Genomic DNA, 16,969 nt, shown 5'->3' with positions numbered 1-16,969 from the left:
TACGTAAAATGAGTTTCCCACGGTTGGTTGACGCAGCCCCCGTCATTTGGCGAAGACCGAGAAAGTCACACCGCAAGCTGTACCTTCTCCGCACTACCTCGAAGCTCGACGTCGACATGTACCGCGCAGGAGCCAGAGCGCTGGCGGTCCGGTGTCGCGCACCGGCGCGGACAAGGCTGAGGGCACGGCTGCTTGCCACCGCCGCTCAGGTCCAGCCGACGGCCGTGGGCGACATTCCGCCTCCCGCCTCCGATTACCGTCCGGCTGCTTCCTCGGTCGACTCTTCTGGTCAAATGACCCGAGTCCTCAACGACATTGCGTCGATTCTGGAGAACGATATTGGTGGCTCTGGAATCTGGTACGACCGCGTCCTCAACGCCAAGAATGACTTGACGCGACCTCGCCGGGCAAAGCTTGCTTGTACGTTGTTTTTGTTCGCTTAACCCCCTCTGACGCTGCAGTTGTTGGTGACAAGATCAGCGCGTCCCACGATGTCGTCTCGGCACTTTTGCAAGATGTCCTCTCCGACTCGGCCGCTCAGCGCGACTCCGTCCTTAATCGCTACTTCGGCACCGCGACCGACTACCTGCACATCACATACGGACCCCACTCTCGGACACCAGGTCGCCTGTCTACGCAGGCGTCGTGGCTGAGCTCATCCAAGAGTGACATTGTTGAAGTCACCTCTGACAAGCTTGCCGCCAGTGCCGTTCTGGACGCTGACTCGGTCGTCGCTGTCATGGACCCGATCCGACTTCTTGATGCTCCGATTTACCGCGCGAACGACAACGAGGTCATCAAGCTCATCGCTGCTGGCCCAGCTCACTATGTCATCAACGGAATGGTTCCCCCTCATATGACTGAGGAAGAGGTTCAGGCTCGACTTGAGGAGCAGCTTGCGAAGTTCCACCCTCGGGCCGGCGAGTACGACATCACGTTTGTCAACGCGGACGCGGCTCTAAACGCGCATGAGGCGCTCGCTTTGGCCCTCGAGGATAGCCCTCATCCGGAGATCCCCGGACGACAGACCCCCTTCAATATTTTCCAGGAGGGCATGATGCTGTCCAACATCAATACTCTGCAGAAGGAGCTCAGTGCCACTGTTCCTGTCGACCCCCAGCTCGAGACCGCGGCGCGCATCGCGTCTGAGGCACTGGCATACACCGGAGAAGTTCTCGCTAGCGACCGCCACGTTCTGCAGCACGCCCAGGACACGGTTGCGGAGCTGAGGAGGGAAGCAAGGAATGGAGCAGCGCGCGCCAAGCGCCTTAGTGTCGTCGCCCGTGGCATCGACAGCGGCGTTGTGGAGGGATCCGTCGACCAGAGCGTTGCGACGACCAAGCAGGGGTTGAAGCAGCTCTTCGACGGACGGCTTTCGTGGCTCGGACTGATCGCGCGCCTGCGCGTGGACGATGTCGGTGCTGAGGTCGGATCGTACATCTCGCGACACTTTGGTCGCGACATTGAGCAGCAGTTGACCTACGAAGCTGGCCAACTGGCGCAGCTGCAGGCCAGCTTGGGTGATGCGGCCGACAGCACGGCGCGGCAGTTGACGAAGGCCGGTGGCGAGGCGGCTGGACACCCTTTCAGCTCTCCTCTCCTCATCAACCACCTCAGCAGCCTGTCGCTGTCTATTCCGAGAGTCTCCCCTAGCACTCTGCTTCAACCCGTAACGTCTCGGAGGTCTCAGATGCTTGGCACGTTGGTGCCGAAACTCCAGATCTCCGCTCAGCGCACCCTCCTTTCCACATATGCTCTCTCGCTTGCCGGAGTGTCGGCCAGTTGGTGCGCGTACGTTCAGCCTCTGGAGCTCATCTCCTCCTCGACAGCTATCGGCACCGGCCTTCTCTCTCTGGTGTCGGGTGTCGCTCTCGGCCAGCAGATCTGGGCCAAGGCCCAGAAGCGGTGGTGGAAGGACTGGGACCGCGTCACCAACATGCTGAAGGACGACCTTGCCTCAAACTATGACCGGACAGTGGACAACCTCGTTGTCGCCAAGCCGGACATTGCCGCTGATGGGCTCACGGAGCTCATCGACAAGAGGAGGGAGAGGCTCGACGAGCTGGCGCTCGAGACCCACTCCCTGGGTGAGCGTGTGGAGCAGCAGGCTCCCCAGGTCCCTAAGCGCTAAGATTAGATGACCTAGATAAAAGTAACATCAGTAGTAGTAGACCATCTTGGCAATGACAATCATTCATGCCTCCCGAGGTACGATTGCGATGGGCTTCCCTTGAAATATTGGATACATACAGGTAAGAAGTCAGACAGTCTAGAAAGTGTAATGGCGCGGCACATCTACTCCCAAGCGAGCTTGGCGCGTTTCCGCTTAGCCTTAAGATGTCAGCGATGATGGGACTTCAGCAGTTGGTGACCTGCAACATGCTGTACTCACCTGCTTCTCATCACGAGCCCTGACCTTGGTCTCGAGCTTCTCCATGCGTTCCAGCGCTTTCTCCTTCGCGAGATCACTCTGCTTCCTCTTTCCCTTTCCGCGAACCTGCTTTCCACCCTTCTTCTTACTCGTCTCAATGCCACCGGACGGCGTGATCATGGTGGCCGGGAGACGGCGGTTCTTCTGCAGCTTCTGGGCGGACACAAGCACATTCTTCTGGGCAGGGTGTGTCTGCTGGGTCTGCTTCGCAGCGGCGACCTTGTCGATCTGCTCCTGGAGCTCGGGGTTTGCGACTGCATATCAGCTGTGATTGACCCTTCCTCAGCTTACCGTTCGACATGATGGTAGTTGTTGTTAAGTGTGCACTCTCCGAATTGTCGCCATGTTGCAGCGTTCAACCCGCCAGGCTCCCTGCCAGGCGGCGGCAACAGGTGGCGATGATGAAATCTTGACCGTAGATCCGGACAGTGTCACATGTCCGTTCACCACCCGTACCTTTCTCGGGCCACTTTGCCGATCTCATGACTGCCTGAGTCTGTCCGTCCTCCACCCTCAACACTCCGTGAGCAAGCCCGAAGTGAGAGAAGGCGCCGCCCTTCTACTCCCAGAACACGCAAGAATGATCCTCCGGCCACAAACGGCCCGCACCGTGGCGCGGAGCATGCGGTTTCCCGGCTGCTCGCGGCCTTCCTCCTCGAAAGCTGGACCAGGATCGCCGCACCACCAGCCGGCACTCACGATGCGCGATGTGCTGAGGAACGTTGCCCAGGTATGTTCAGCCTTGTAGCTTAGCACCCAATGTCTTGCAGCTGACATTCAGCCCGTCGTCGTCGCTGTCACGAAGACGAACGCCTCGTCGCCGGCGCCGTATCACGGCGCGACGCTGACGTCGTTCGCCTCACTCTCTCTTGAGCCGTATCCGCTCGTTGCATTCAGCCTGCGGTTACCCTCCAAGATGGCCGACTACCTGCGACCATGCTCAAATCACACGATCGCGCCAGGCAAAGGCGTCGAGATCCCGCTCAACAGTTGCGACAACGACTGCGCCGCGCCAACAGGCACCGGCTCGGAGTGCGGAACGTCCCCGGCTGCGCTAGAAGCCACGACGCCGGCGCCGACGTCAACGCCGAAAACGACCTGCCCCGAACTCATGGTGTCTCTCCTCTCCTCTTCAAACCAGGCTATCGCAGAGGCTCTCGCTCGCCCTGGTGTCGACCAGCGGCCAATATTCGGCCGGTACGAGTGGGACGATTCAGATCCGCCGGCCCTCAAGGATGCCGTCGGACACCTGCGATGTCAAGTCATCCATTCCATGCCTTTGAAGGCAGTTTGCGACGGTTTGGCGAACCTGGACTTTGAGATTGAGAAGGAGAAGGCGCATCTGCTGGGAAGCGAGCTGTTCATCTGCCGAGTAGTCGACTCAAATCTGGGACAAGGAAAGGAGAGTCTCGTCCACTACCAGCGAGACTACAACTCTGTCAGCAACTGAAGCATCTGCAACGCACACATCTCAAAGTCATCACATACCCCCTCCGCTCAGTACCACTGCCTCTCCGCATCATGCTATCACGCGTACGTAACATGCAAAAATTACCATTATACAACAATATATGAGGCATTGCAGTGTTCTAAACTACTTCTGACGACGCTCGATCGCCTGCTGCTTGATGCGCTTGTCATAGGCAGGACGGTCGTTCCTGTGGGTCAGATCGTCCGGGAGAACCTAGCTGTCAATTAGACTCACTTGTACATCTGGTAGGCGTCGATCTGGGCGGGGTCTCCGATGTTGGCGTTGTCGAGAAGGTCCTGGATGCCGAGGACGATCTAAGGTTAGCAATATAACGCTGCATCGATACCTCACCTGCTTGATCGAGATGGCCGGCTTCCAAGACTTCTCCTCGTCCAGAATGCTGAGACAGATGGTTCCAGACGGGTAGACGTTAGGGTGGAAGAGCGGAGGGGTGAAGCGACCTGGGGCGTCAGTTCAGATCCGCTGTAGTCATGTGCGCTCTGGCACCACACACGCACACTTGGGGGGCTTGGTGGGGTAGTCTGCTGTCAGCTGGATCGATCAACCGCCAAGCTCACCATCGGGGAACGTCATGGTGACGACGTAGATGCCTCCTTCCCAGTTCGTCTAAAGCGGTCAGTCATCATGTTCGTAATCACTCCCGCTGCCGCTCGCCAAAGCAGTCACTCACTCCAGCCTTGCCGGGAATTCCGACCTCCCAGATCATCATGTTGAGGGTACCGTCCTCCTTCTTCTGCGGGCGAGCGTAAAAACCCTGTGCATCGCGTCAGTCTCCATTGAGACCTGCCTGCTTACGAAGGGGTGGTCCTTACGCCACTGCTTGCGCTCTTCCGTGAGTCGGGCCGTCGCCAGAGATGACTGGCGGTCAGCACAACGTAAATCCTGCCAAATTATCTCATTGCCTACCATTTTGGCGTTTTGTTATCTGGTATGAGTAGAGAAGGGAGAGACAAAGGGAGGGAAGATGACAAGGAGCATGTTGACAGATTGTGTTTTCGTTAGGTGGCAAACGGGGTTAGGCACGCCTAGGCGATCGACATCGACCCTGCGTGCCTATCAGTGTGACCCGAGATGAGAACCGCGTTCAGAATCCTCTTGCGCCCTGCTATCGGTGACTCTATGCATACAAGACAGCTGAAAGGTCTAGGAATATATGGAGATAGCTCGTTTAGAAGGAGCAATATGACAAAGGCGCTGATGGGAACGAACTCGGTTGTGCCATACGTGCCATCAAACTCAGAGGGGTCTGGCGACCTAGGACAAGTCATCGATTGGCCCTCTGAACGTCATGTTCTAAGTGCATAGCGCTCCGGCTCTCAGCAGCCGATGCCTAGAGCGGCAATGAGATTCTGAAGTGGAGGCAAGCCCTCCTTGGAACCGTGAACGGAGCACTTAGACGGCTTGCGCAGCGGCCGCAGCGGCAGCAGCGGCTCCCTTCCCCATGCCGATCATCCTCGTGGCCGCCCTTGGTCCGACTTCTCGGGCACTCCGGGCCGCGAGCAGCGAGATGACCAAGCAGCTCGCCACAAACGCAGTGCTGGACCGTTAGCTGACGGCGGCCAAGACCACAGCTCACGCCCCACATCGCCCTCGAACAGAACGCAGAGCTGCAGAACTCACAACTTGTAGAACGTTGAGCGCGAAAGTTGTCGCTCCTCCTCAGACGTCCTCGACGAAGCGAAGATGGCTGCATGTTAGTTCAACCATGACATAGCAACTCACAGCGGAGGTTCGGCAAGCCCATGGCGAATGATGCGGATGCGAGATAAGCCTCCTCAGGTGGCAACAAAACAACCGAAAGTGGAGGCCGTGATCGAAATTCATTTCGTCATCTCCCACTACCTCAGTCATGTTCAAGAAACGCACCCGGCCGGCGGCGGTGCGCTCTCGCCCGGCATCGGAGGACGTGACACCCGCGGACTCCCCAGCGGCAGCGTCATCACCCGATAGAGATGACACTCCCGAGTCGTGAGCTTAGTGGTCAGAGAAGCGAGCTAACAACAGGGCGAGTGTAGAGGAGATGATGCTTCTCCGGAAACTGCGACGAAGCCAACAGGGCATCGAATTGGAGAAGCTCAATCGAGGTGACGAGAAGAAGAAGAAGATTGATCCGGACGACGTACCGCTGGACAAGTTCGGTCTTCAGAAGACCACGGCCGCCGAGGAAGGCGACGAGAAGGACGCGCTCGCACGCAAGGTCCGCAGCAACAACTTTACGCAGCAGACGAACGCCCTCGACGTTGACAAGCACATGTAAGCTATCGTTATTACTCACGAGCTGACACATCAGGATGAAGTACATTGAGACGGAGATGGCCAAGCGCAAGGGTTTGACGCGAGAGGAGGCCACGAAGGAGGCGGCCGCTGAGGCAGACGCGCTGTTCGGCCTCGGAGAGAGGTACAACGTGAAGGGAGGAGCGCTGCGCGAGGAACAGGAAGGAAATCTGACCAACTCGCTAGGCATGCTCAGCGCGATTCCCGAGATTGACCTCGGCATGGAGTGAGCTGCACAGTTCCCGTCCCCTAGCTGACAGCAGGAACCGACTGCGCAACATCGAGGAGACGGAACGCGCAAAGCGAGAACTCGCGGAGAAGAGGAAGATGGAGCAGCGCGAGGAGCGTACCGACGACCACCTCGCGTCTATGAGATGTAAGCTGAGGTGTTGGATATAGCTGACAGCAGTCTTCCGCGGTGGCCCGCAGCGAGAAGTTGACGTGCACAAGGAGATGGAGAAGGCGCGGAGAGAGGCGGCTGGGCAGACTCCCAGGGAACCAAGAGAGCGCCCGAGGCGACCGGAGATGGCGACGGACGACGTTGTCTTCGAGAGGTTCAAGAAGAGGTAAGCTACGCGCCAGGGTTCCGTAGCTAACCGTTCAGGATGAGGCGATGAGCAGTAGCGGCAAGTGATTTCGCTAAAAGGCTTAGACTCTATCAGATCCACATTGTACCTGTACTCATAATGTAATGCATTACCTATCTCCCCGCTTCTCCGCTTAGTGTATCGTCTTCCTCATCAGCGGCTCCTTCTATGGTCTCGGTCGATAATTAGGACTGATCATAATCGAAGGCGGCCGACGGAATCAGATTTCTTATCTCCAGATAGGCTCGCGCCCAAATGACCTCCACCTCAGCCTGACCATTGTCGGACACTGAACCAAACAAGCCACTCTCCATCGCCACAATCACGGCTGCACAATGGCGAGCAACGCGCTGCCTCCACAGCGACCCTCCCCCCTCTTCAGCTACTACGCCTACACCATCTCGTCCCGGGACCGAGTGCACGCCTCGCTTCTCAACTCCTACGCCTCTTCCTCCTCCTCCGCTTCCTCACGCACACCTTCCTCGTCCACCTCTTCTCTGCCGACTCCAGGCGGAGGCGGACGGTGGAAACCCCGTACCTCTGTCCCAATCCCACCTCACTCGGCCTCGGCTGCGCGGCGATCAAGTCTCGCGCGAGCGCAGAGGAGGGCACTGACCGGGAAACGACCCGCGGGCTTCGCTGTCGCGCACGACCTGGCCGACCTCAGCGACGAGGAAGCCGCGCTCGACGAAGAGAAGGCCAGCATCAATCAGTTCGGACACCGCTTCCTTATGCCGTTTGGACGGAGGATGACGCTCGGCGAGATGGAGACGGCGCCGGTAAGTGTCTCTCGCGGAAGCTTGCGTACAGATACGGACAGCTGACATCAGTCCCCGACTCCGTCGGACCCGTCACACCGCCAGGAAGAGGCGCATGCGATCTCGCCCTCGCCCGTTCCCGAGGAGGAGGAAGGCGCCGAAGTCGACCTCGACGCGGATCTCGAGGATATGGACGCTTCGGATGAGGGCGACGAGGGCGTGTCGGGTCAAATTGAAGAGAGCGGCGAGTACGACTCGGACGATGTGCAGCTCATGGAGGATATGGACAGGAGCATCGACAGCGCGGGCGGAAGCGATATGGAGGAGGAATAGACATAGACGGCAGTGCGGAGTGTACAATACTGTGATTATATTCATGCCCGTCGATACTCGACATGTACAAGATTATATAATGGAAAGGTGGCAGGGCGTTCGTCATCGTCAGGCGTGAAGCGCGAGATACGCGGGGAACCAAAGAACCAAGGGGTGAAAGAAAGGAGAGAAAGGAGAGTGTCCTGGTTAGACTATCCTGCAAACCAGAAGTCGGTGCTCTTCGGTGCACTTCCAAAGTTGACCCGCTGCGGAATCTCAATGCCGTCTCCGGTAATGTCCAGCAGACGGATCTTGAGCGCAAGCTCGGTAAGGATCTGACGTCAGTTATGTACGACAAGTAGCCAACTCACATGAACGTAGTTGTTCGATTCCTGCGTACCCATCTCGGACTGCCCTTTTAGGACGAGCAGGCCATCAGTCCACTCCGCGAACTGTTGGGCGTGAATAGCGTCAATGTCCAGCAGACTGAGATTCGGGCCGGACATGAGCGAGATCGAGAGCTTCGACACAAGGTCGGGGCTGCGGGAGCCGATGGCACAGCCAGTTTGAACGTGGACTTCCGTAACGTCATCAAGGTCAACTGTCGGGTCAGCAAGCAGCAGGTATGCGGACCCACTTTTATACTTCAGCTGCTCGTAGCTGGGAGGCACGGTGCTGCGCTCCACGAACTCTCCCCAGTGCAGCGTCTGCTGGTCCTGCGAGAGGCGAACGAAGCGCAAGGGCTTCGATGGTGTCGGTCGACTCGCCTGTTCGATCCCGGGAACAAGGACGTGAGCCGCGTTAAACCAACTTCCTTGCATCATGCAGAGAAGCCTCTGGTCCGAAACCACCTCATACGCTTCCCGCCTGACTTTCTCCCGTAAGTCGTTAACCGCCGCTCGCTCCAGCAGACCATCCTCCTTGTCAATCATCTCCATCTGTCCGTCACGGATGTTCCTGTAGTCGGTTCCGAGGAAGTCGTTCTCGAGGTTCAACCACGTCTTGGTGTGCTCGTTTGCGAGTGTCAGTCGGACCTGGGACGTCACAAGGTAGCTCAAACGCTCGAAGTCGTCCAATCGCGACTCAGAGTCCTGCCACATCCGGAGGAAGAACTTGAGCACGAGCGAGTGCAGTCGCGGGAAGTTCAGCATGAACGGCTGGAAATGCGATGAACCACGGGAGGCAGACTGCGAGATCTTGTAGTGATCGTACAGGACCTTGACGCACTCGGCGCTGGCGCGCCCGATGGGACAGCGTCGGTCTTCAGGTCGCGCCTGCTGCTCCAACACCACACTGTGGAAGTTCTCCTCGTGCATGGCGTAGTAGTGTAGGCATTCCAGGCCGAGCTCGCCCACTGATCGGAACAACTCCGTCTCGTTAAGCTCCTCAGAGTCATCCGCAAACTCCAATGACAACCCCATGCGACGCCATCCCTCCCAAGAGCGCGGTCCGCCCGAGTGGTGGTAGTCGGGGCTGCTGATCCGCGTAGAGCTGATGTTAATGCTGCTTGCCGTCGCTTCCTCATCGTCGAGGCGACCCGCATTCCAGATGTCGCTGAGATATCGCTCGTGTGTTGTGTTCGTCGCTGGTCGCACCGGCCGCAGAGAATGGTACCGCAGGACGTTGGCGTATCGATTTTGGAAGTCCAGAATACGGCCCTCGACCATGTTATTAGAGCTAACGGGAATCAACCGCTGATGTTAGCTAACAGGCAGGCAATTCAAGTAGCACATACCGCCACATGTCGCCGTGTTCCCAGAGTCTCAACCACACTGATGAGCTCCGAATAGCGCTTGCTTCCCTCTTGCTGAGCTGATCGAAGGCACGCGTTGATGAGCGCCAAACTCTGTGAGACAAGTTCGAGATCGCGTTGCACCTCCAGACGCTTCACGATCGGACGGAACACTCGCTCAGCTCCAGGCCCCACCTGCCCGTCGTCGATCTGTAGCCCGGCCTCCGAGATACGCCCAAAGATCCTTTCGAAGCCGTAGTTGTTAACTGCGTCGTCTTCCCGCGCCTTGCTCTTGCCCTTGGCGTTGTGGCCCTTCGGCGACGCATTAACGAGCTTCCGGATGATTACGGTTGCTGGTCGCACGACATTAGTGACGTTTGAGGATGCAAGGATACGGATGACACGGTCGATGAACGCGTCCGAGAAGTTGCCCCAGCCGTTGTCGTAATCCATGACACCCCTAATGCCCTGCAGCGCGTACTGTTGTCAGCTTTCGCCCAACTGTTGAAAGCTTACCGCTAGGGAGTTGCCTGTCAGAATCCTGGGCCCCTCATCCGTGATCAGGTCGACCAGGAATTTCACGCCGCCCTTGAGCATGAACTCGACGGCAAAGTCATCCTCCTTGATGTACTTCTGCAGGTTGAAGAGTGCGAGCTTGGCGGGCAGCGTACCGGTGTCCTCGGGGATTTGCGAGTTTTCGCTCTTCGGCAGAGCCCCGCAGCATCCTCGCTTGATGCCTCTAGCCTCAATCAAGGACATGACAACAGTGACGGCTTCGGTGTTGGGAGCGGGTACGAGCCTTGGGCGGTCAATTCGTGTTGTCTCGTCTGAAACTCACTTTAGGGTCTCACGCGACGCCACCTTCTCCGCAATATTGGCCTGGGTGACCAGATTGTCACTTTCATCGCGCAGAGCCAGCGCGACATGGTGTTCCGGCGCATTGAAGCTCTTGGCCATGATCTCGACAACGCGAAGAATGCTCTGGTCGTTAGTTGTCTCCGCTGCGGACTGGTTGTTTCGTCGGCGCCGCGCACGGACCGCGGACTAAGTTGGGAAGTGCGCGTCGCAATCACCTCGGACCACTCACAGCGTCGGGATCGATGCGCGCGGGAATGCGGCGTCCTGGGGCAGCGTCAGCAGGCGAGGAATGGGGCGGCTGCAGAAGATGACTTACCCTTGTAGGTGATGACATTGGTGGGAATCGCGTTCTCGTTCTTGCCAGATTGGAAGGTAGTTGACGAAGAGATGCGGGGCGAGGAAGACGCTGAACCGGCGTTGGAAGCCCTCGATCCTCGCGACCGATGGGACCTTGCCTTCCCCGGGGACGAGTGGGGAAGCTGCTGGTCGACCATTTGTCGAGGATTGGAAAGTTGGTGACAGGCGGCGCAGAAGAGAAAGTAGAGTTAGTTGGTAGAATATGGAGAGAAGGAAGGAACGTCGAGGACAGGAACGGATGGAAAGGACGAACGCACACCAGGTGAGCCAAAGTGAGCTCATGGATCCTGGTCTGTCTGAACTAGGAGAGCTACCGGCTGGGCGGACAGGGCTCACAGGGCCGGTCGAGCGCGACCCTGCGCCGAGCACACCGTTCTGCACTCAGCGACCAAGGTACCGGCCAGGGCTCTCGCGGAGGGATTGCCCCTGACCCCCTCATAAGCTGGAATCATTAGCGGAACCATTTGTGCTAATCAGGTATTAGGAGTAGCCCATATTCGGTAGTCTGGGCAGTCTGGGCGCCGCTAGGCGCAGACCCGCTCCAGGCCAAGTGCTAGACTGGTTGGCCACTGCGCCATGCTCGCCTGCGCGGAGACGAGCGCAGTATGGCAGGCGTAGGCCAGGACCAGCCCGATGGCGAGTCCACCGTTACTCTTATCGTCCTCACCACCACCGCCTCATTTTTTGTCTTTCCACTGTCTTCCTCGTCTGATCAACCAAATACACACACCTCCGCCAGAGAGCCGAGCACCCGACTCCCGAGCATCCTCCCACCACCACTACCACCCACGTCACACTCCATCTCGACTTGCCCACACTCACCATGAACCAGCAGCAGGCGGGCCGTGCGTATCCCTTCCCACCTCCTGGCCACCCGGCCACAAGACCACAACAAAAGCCGTGACTGACAGAACTCATCGCTGACTTCTCCACAGCTGTGCACGCCCCGACTACCCCTTCTCCTGATGCGACGCACTCGCCGTTCGCCCGCGCCGACTCGTCGCAGCGTCTGACGTTCACCGACATGGCCCGACTTGCCGGACGGCCACAGCCAGTGAGCTCGCCAATACCGTGTCCAGCTAACCCCAGTTCGAGGAGATGTACGCTGTTCCGGAGTCCTTCCTTGAGATCGAGGTGCGCAACCCTCTGACGCACGGCGTTGGGCGCAAGATGTACACCGACTACGAGATTGTGTGCATGGTGAGTGGCAGCGATGAAGGCGGGCGAGGCAGGCAATGGACCGAACCTCCTATTGTCACGCTCGCCACCCTCGACGAGCTCTTTCCTAGCCTTGCTAACATTCAGACGAACATCCCCGCATTCAAGATCCGGCACTCTGTCGTGCGCCGCCGGTACAGCGACTTTGAGGCGTTCCGGGACATTCTCGAGCGGGAGAGCACGCGCGTCAACATTCCGCCTCTGCCGGGCAAGGTGTTCACGAACAGATTCACAGACGACGTGATCGAGCAGCGCCGCGAGGGTCTGCAGCGCTTCCTCGAGATTGTCGCTGGCCACCCCCTGCTCCAGACTGGATCCAAGGTGCTCTGCGCCTTCCTCCAGGACCCCGCGTGGGACAAGAGCCAGTGGCTCTAAGCGCCGGCGCGAGCGTGAAGCGCGAGCGGCGGGATGCATGACCGGCGCAGGGCGAGCGTACCCACGCCCCGTGAAGTGACGCAGCGGTCCAGCCCGGTACCAGTGACACAGCGCCGAACCAGCAGCCTGACAGTCCAGGCCCCAGCATGACTCTTAGCATTTGTGTGTGTTTCTTTCCTCCTTTTTGTATGGATTCCATTTCTCATCGTACAAGCGCTATGCTCTTCTAACTACTGGGTTTCTAACTAATAATTCGTGGTTAACTGCACGGCTTAGGCGAGACGGAACCCATGGCGCGCGCGACCCTTCCACCCTCCGCCCAGCAGAGCCTTGATCTCCTGCCCAATCTTGAGCTTGAACACATCTCCAGACCGGGGCCAGTCCTGGGCCTTCTGCCCCGCCAGCTCCGCACTAGCCGTAGCGAGCCAGAGCTCATCCAGTCCCTCCCCTCCAAAAGCAGGAATAGTGGGCGTGCGAGCCTCAGGCGTGACGACTTGCAGGATCGCCTCGCCGCTGGGACGGTAGCAGACAACGCGCGACTCGCCCCACCGCGCGACCCACACGTTTCCGGCCCCATCGACCGTGAGCCCGTCAAAGGCGACCATGGGGGCCGGGACGCGGCTGGCAGGCGGCAGTGGCGGCAAATCGGCCTCGGTGACAAAGACGCGGCGGTTGGAGATAGACCCAGAAGAGACGTCATAGTCGAAAACGTCGATGCGCGGGTGTGCGCTGTCGATGTAATACATGGTCCTTCCGTCTGGCGTCCAGTCGATGCCGTTCGAGCAGCCCACGTCCTCGAGCAGAGTCTTGACTTGATACCCTCCAGAGGCCGAGGGAGAGGCGGAGACGGAATACAGTTTGCCGAGAGGCGGCGAGATGCCCAGGCCGTCGAGGTTCATGCTGCCGACGAGGAAGCGGCCGGCGGGGTCGCAGGCCCCGTCATTCAGACGGACTGCGCTCTTCTCCTCCTCCGGGATCAGGAGGGCGATGTCCTCCGGAGAGGAGGAGGGGGAGGGGAGGTGGACGAGCCGGTCGTGGAAGGCTGCGACTAGACCGTCCTCGGCGCCAGCGACGCCGGCGACGGCGGGCACGTATCGCGTCTCCGGGAAGGTGCGGGTTTCATGCTTGTCACCCGTAAGAGTGTGCACCGACGCGTTCTCAATGTCGACCCACACGATCTGGCCGTTGGCCCAGGTGATGCCTTCTTGTCAGCTTGACTTTCCTCCGAGATTGCGGTGTGGACGACCTCCACCTTCCCTCCTCCCCTCCTTCCTTCCCCCCTCTTGCAAAAGAAGACGTTGAAACTCACCCTCTCCAAGCGTGTTGCCGCACTCGAGCACGCGATCCGCCTCGAAGATCGGCACGTCCTGGACTTGCTTCGTCATTGTTCTTCTGGCGTTGAGTGTACGTTGTCAAGATCGCCGCAGTGATGTACTTGTCGCTGGGGGGGACGGCCGATATATCGGTCCCCGCCGTGCCGGCGGTTGAATCCTAGGGCACGGCGATTTCTCGGTCGAAGGACTTGCCCACTGCCGCGCTGCCGCGCTGCCGCATCTTACCGTTACGGCGGATCGGAACACACGTTGACACATGCGGCTCACTCGGTCTCACTCGGCGTGCCCCGCCCTGCTTTCCCGCTGAACCGGGCGCAGGTGTGTTGGTCGCACGACTCAGTGTCTGCTCACCGGTCCCACGAGCTGTCTCTCGATCGAGGCTCTCGCTAGCGCCAAGCTACCGTTACATCCCGATTCTTCCTAATGATATAACAAACTGGTTTCTATAGTCCTTGAGTCTCTAGCCTGATAGTCTATGCACACTTAGATTACGCCTCACACATGCTCGCCCTCCGCGGCTCACGCAGCCAGTTTGCGAGCCGACCCCCTGCGCTTCGGCCGCTCCTCGATCTCGGGCTCGACCTCCATGCCCTCCTCGTCTTCGTCCTCCTCCTCGCCGATCGTCATGTCCATCTCGAGGAGGTCCTCGCCCTCGTCACCCTTGACCTCCTCGGCGCCGCCCTCGCGGAGTCGCTCGACCTCGGCGCGCAGCTTCTCGATGTACGCATCGCGCTTGTCGAGCTTGCCATGCAGGCGCATGATGTACTCGTTCGAAAACTTGAGCAGCGCGACCTTACTGACTCCGCGGTTCGGGTTGTCGTCTGGAACGAGCGAGGACTTGGGCAAGAGTCGCGGCGCAGATGAACCAGGGATCGGCTCGCCCGTCTCTGGATCCAGCGCCTCCGTGTTGATCGGCGGGAGAAGCAGGCGAAGTTCGTCAAAGCCAGCCTTCAGCGAGTCTCGTCGCTTCTGCTCCGCAGCCTTGTGCGACGTCCGTCGGTTCTCCGGCTCCGTTGCGGGCGTGGCGGCAGCCTTGCGCGCACCCCCGCCCGGTGGCCGGATCGCGAGAGCACGCTTCGGCGGCGTGGGGACGAGGCGGCTGCCACGCTTCGGGGCCGCAGCCTTCTTAGCCGCGCGGGCGGGAAGCTTGGATGCGCCAGCCTCCGCCTCGGGTTCCGGCTGAGGGGCAGACGACGAGGGTCCAGACGAGGATTGCGCCTCGCTTTTTAAATTCATGAGCGATGCAGGCGTCATCGGCATGAGCGACTTGGGTCGCGAGGGCGCAGGCACTGGTGGCGGTGGCATGATCTGAGCGAGGTCCACGGGACTCGGCGTATTTGACGGGGGTCCCTGCGGCTGGTGGTGTCGCTGGTCGATTGCGGCTGGTGGGAGGAAACCGACGCCGCCCTGCGGCACCTTGAACGCCATCGGCGAAGAAGGCAGCGATCCGGAGTTCGCCTGCCGGTGACGGTGTGTCGGCTTCATCATCGGCGATGGTCGGGACTTGGCGGGCAGGCTACGGTGCGGGCCGGTGCTGCCACTGCTGCTCGGGCCAAGCATCGGTGACTGGTACTCCCGCTGGTCGCTGCTTGCGCTAGTGTTGCTGTTGTTGCTGTCGAGCAGACCCTGTAACGCGTTAAGGTACTCGGGGTCGGCGAGATCGTTGTTACCCTGTGGCTCGAGAGCGGGAGACAGTGTCTGCTGCGCTCCGCCGAGCGAGCCAACGGGGTTCAGAGCCGGCGAGCTGAGCGCCGAGAGACTGTGGGGTGCCCGCTGGTTAGAGCCGTGCATCGCCGGTGACAAATGCGCAGCGGCAGCTCGCAGCGCAGCACTTCGGCTGACCGCGGGCTCGAGCGCCGGCGACGTGAGCGGCGAGAAGTAGCTGCCGGGGGAAGGGGTCGAGACAGCCCCTCCGCCCGAGTGCTGCGAGTGGTGGCCGTTCTGACTTCTTGACTGGCCCTGGTTTTGGTTCTGGCCCTGCTGACCCGAGGACGAGGATCCCTGGGGCATTAGGTAAGGTGAGCCAGTAGCGGCGGCGACGGCAGCCGCAGTGGCTTGCAACTGCTTCTGCTGCTCCTGTAACAGCTGTAACTGCTCCTGGAAGTGTCGCTGCTGGTGCTGGAGCTGCTGCAGGGCATGGTGGTTGGCGTTGCCGCCGTAGGCCGCCTGCACCATGGGCGAGGCGTAACTGGAGTGTCCCGACAGAGCAGGTGACAATAACGGGACAGTGTGGAACTGGGATTGGTTAGCGCTTGCGGCTGGCTGCAACCTACATTCTCCATGTCGATCTCGCCACGAGCGAGCATCTCCAGCTGCATCGGACTCATGAGGTCCATTCGGACGTCGGGAACGAGATCACCGCTCGGTCCTGCGAAGCGTTAGTCGACTGCGCACGAAGGAAGGTCAGACTACACACCAGGCGTGAGGATGCCTCCGAACGCGTCCGCTGCGGCATTGTACTTGCGCTGGTAATGAGAGCGAGCGAGCTCGGACTGACTTTGGGACTGTTGCGAGCTGGAGCCCTCCGAGTGGGGCATCGCACTCTGCTGGCTGGGTGGCGAGGTGAGGAACATGGAGGCCATGTTGGTGTACGGTGACGTTGGGTTCGTCGCTCCGACCATGGGCGACTGCATGTGGATCTGCTCGAGCTGGATGTCAGTTGGTATTGCCGACCCGTAAACTCACCTGATGTTGGAGCATTCCGGCCTGCATGGCGTCGTAAGAGGATGAGCCAGCCTCTACCGGGTTGTTCAACTCATCAGCAGGCGTAGCATGTCCCGAGGAGTGAGCCTTGGCTGTCTGGCTGGCGCCAGGCGTGTGTGTATGAGAATGATTGTCGACGTCCATGGCGGCAGCAGCCTTCCTGTCCTTGAAGGAAGCAGGCGAGGAAGGATTGCGCGAATGTCCGGGTCCCGAAGACGTGCGTGACTCCAGAGTGATGGGGCTGGGGTCGTCGAGGGGTGCGTCGTCGTCGTGGCCGTAATGACGTCCGGCGGACTGGGCCTCAGCGGACCCGTCGATGCCAGCTAAGGACAGAAAGTCGAGAGTAGAAAAGTAGTGCTGCGAAGACGAAGGAGAGAGGCCAGAAGAGGCCGAGTCCATTTCCGCGTCTTAGGTGCCAAGTAGCGGAGTAGAGAGGCGCCGGGGGTATGACAACAACAAAAGAGGCAAGTCCCGATGGTTGATGATGCCGGCGACTGCCTTGCCCGAGGGTCTGATGAAGGTCACGTCACTCCGGTCG

General features: G+C 59.6%; 9 protein-coding genes across 9 annotated transcripts; 4 read left to right on the top strand and 5 right to left on the bottom strand.

The window, feature by feature from the left end:
• Positions 1 to 8: 8 nt before the first annotated feature.
• Positions 9 to 2,131, top strand: A1Q1_04272 (uncharacterized protein; the record flags this gene model as incomplete). Its single annotated transcript, XM_014322649.1, has 2 exons — positions 9 to 420; positions 462 to 2,131. 2 exons carry the CDS (start codon positions 9 to 11, stop codon positions 2,129 to 2,131), a joined length of 2,082 nt encoding a protein of 693 aa, XP_014178124.1.
• Positions 2,132 to 2,295: 164 nt separating this feature from the next.
• On the bottom strand, positions 2,296 to 2,732 carry A1Q1_04271 (uncharacterized protein; the record flags this gene model as incomplete). The annotated part of the gene is made up of 3 exons (XM_014322648.1): positions 2,296 to 2,331; positions 2,393 to 2,685; positions 2,723 to 2,732. The coding sequence occupies 3 exons, from the start codon at positions 2,730 to 2,732 to the stop codon at positions 2,296 to 2,298; spliced, it is 339 nt and encodes a 112-aa protein (XP_014178123.1).
• A 399-nt stretch (positions 2,733 to 3,131) lies between these two features.
• Positions 3,132 to 3,881, top strand: A1Q1_04270 (uncharacterized protein; the record flags this gene model as incomplete). The annotated part of the gene is made up of 2 exons (XM_014322647.1): positions 3,132 to 3,161; positions 3,213 to 3,881. 2 exons carry the CDS (start codon positions 3,132 to 3,134, stop codon positions 3,879 to 3,881), a joined length of 699 nt encoding a protein of 232 aa, XP_014178122.1.
• Positions 3,882 to 4,025: 144 nt separating this feature from the next.
• On the bottom strand, positions 4,026 to 4,832 carry A1Q1_04269 (ubiquitin-conjugating enzyme; the record flags this gene model as incomplete). The annotated part of the gene is made up of 7 exons (XM_014322646.1): positions 4,026 to 4,089; positions 4,137 to 4,198; positions 4,254 to 4,363; positions 4,481 to 4,529; positions 4,594 to 4,677; positions 4,719 to 4,781; positions 4,830 to 4,832. The coding sequence occupies 7 exons, from the start codon at positions 4,830 to 4,832 to the stop codon at positions 4,026 to 4,028; spliced, it is 435 nt and encodes a 144-aa protein (XP_014178121.1).
• A 2,287-nt stretch (positions 4,833 to 7,119) lies between these two features.
• On the top strand, positions 7,120 to 7,875 carry A1Q1_04268 (uncharacterized protein; the record flags this gene model as incomplete). Its single annotated transcript, XM_014322645.1, has 2 exons — positions 7,120 to 7,563; positions 7,615 to 7,875. The coding sequence occupies 2 exons, from the start codon at positions 7,120 to 7,122 to the stop codon at positions 7,873 to 7,875; spliced, it is 705 nt and encodes a 234-aa protein (XP_014178120.1).
• A 191-nt stretch (positions 7,876 to 8,066) lies between these two features.
• A1Q1_04267 (uncharacterized protein) lies at positions 8,067 to 10,938 on the bottom strand (the record flags this gene model as incomplete). Its single annotated transcript, XM_014322644.1, has 7 exons — positions 8,067 to 8,177; positions 8,226 to 9,512; positions 9,590 to 10,054; positions 10,103 to 10,325; positions 10,425 to 10,630; positions 10,674 to 10,708; positions 10,761 to 10,938. The coding sequence occupies 7 exons, from the start codon at positions 10,936 to 10,938 to the stop codon at positions 8,067 to 8,069; spliced, it is 2,505 nt and encodes an 834-aa protein (XP_014178119.1).
• Positions 10,939 to 11,624: 686 nt separating this feature from the next.
• A1Q1_04266 (sorting nexin, required to maintain late-golgi family resident enzymes in their proper location) lies at positions 11,625 to 12,394 on the top strand (the record flags this gene model as incomplete). Its single annotated transcript, XM_014322643.1, has 3 exons — positions 11,625 to 11,646; positions 11,737 to 11,855; positions 11,897 to 12,394. The coding sequence occupies 3 exons, from the start codon at positions 11,625 to 11,627 to the stop codon at positions 12,392 to 12,394; spliced, it is 639 nt and encodes a 212-aa protein (XP_014178118.1).
• Positions 12,395 to 12,666: 272 nt separating this feature from the next.
• Positions 12,667 to 13,779, bottom strand: A1Q1_04265 (uncharacterized protein; the record flags this gene model as incomplete). Its single annotated transcript, XM_014322642.1, has 2 exons — positions 12,667 to 13,595; positions 13,704 to 13,779. 2 exons carry the CDS (start codon positions 13,777 to 13,779, stop codon positions 12,667 to 12,669), a joined length of 1,005 nt encoding a protein of 334 aa, XP_014178117.1.
• A 468-nt stretch (positions 13,780 to 14,247) lies between these two features.
• A1Q1_04264 (uncharacterized protein) lies at positions 14,248 to 16,830 on the bottom strand (the record flags this gene model as incomplete). Its single annotated transcript, XM_014322641.1, has 4 exons — positions 14,248 to 15,963; positions 16,002 to 16,096; positions 16,145 to 16,367; positions 16,414 to 16,830. 4 exons carry the CDS (start codon positions 16,828 to 16,830, stop codon positions 14,248 to 14,250), a joined length of 2,451 nt encoding a protein of 816 aa, XP_014178116.1.
• Between the last annotated feature and the right edge of the window lie 139 nt (positions 16,831 to 16,969).

Source organism: Trichosporon asahii (genome assembly GCF_000293215.1).
Source record: "Trichosporon asahii var. asahii CBS 2479 unplaced genomic scaffold scaffold00070, whole genome shotgun sequence".
Classification (NCBI taxonomy): Eukaryota; Fungi; Basidiomycota; class Tremellomycetes; order Trichosporonales; family Trichosporonaceae; genus Trichosporon; species Trichosporon asahii.
This window is presented reverse-complemented; position numbering and strand designations above follow the sequence as displayed.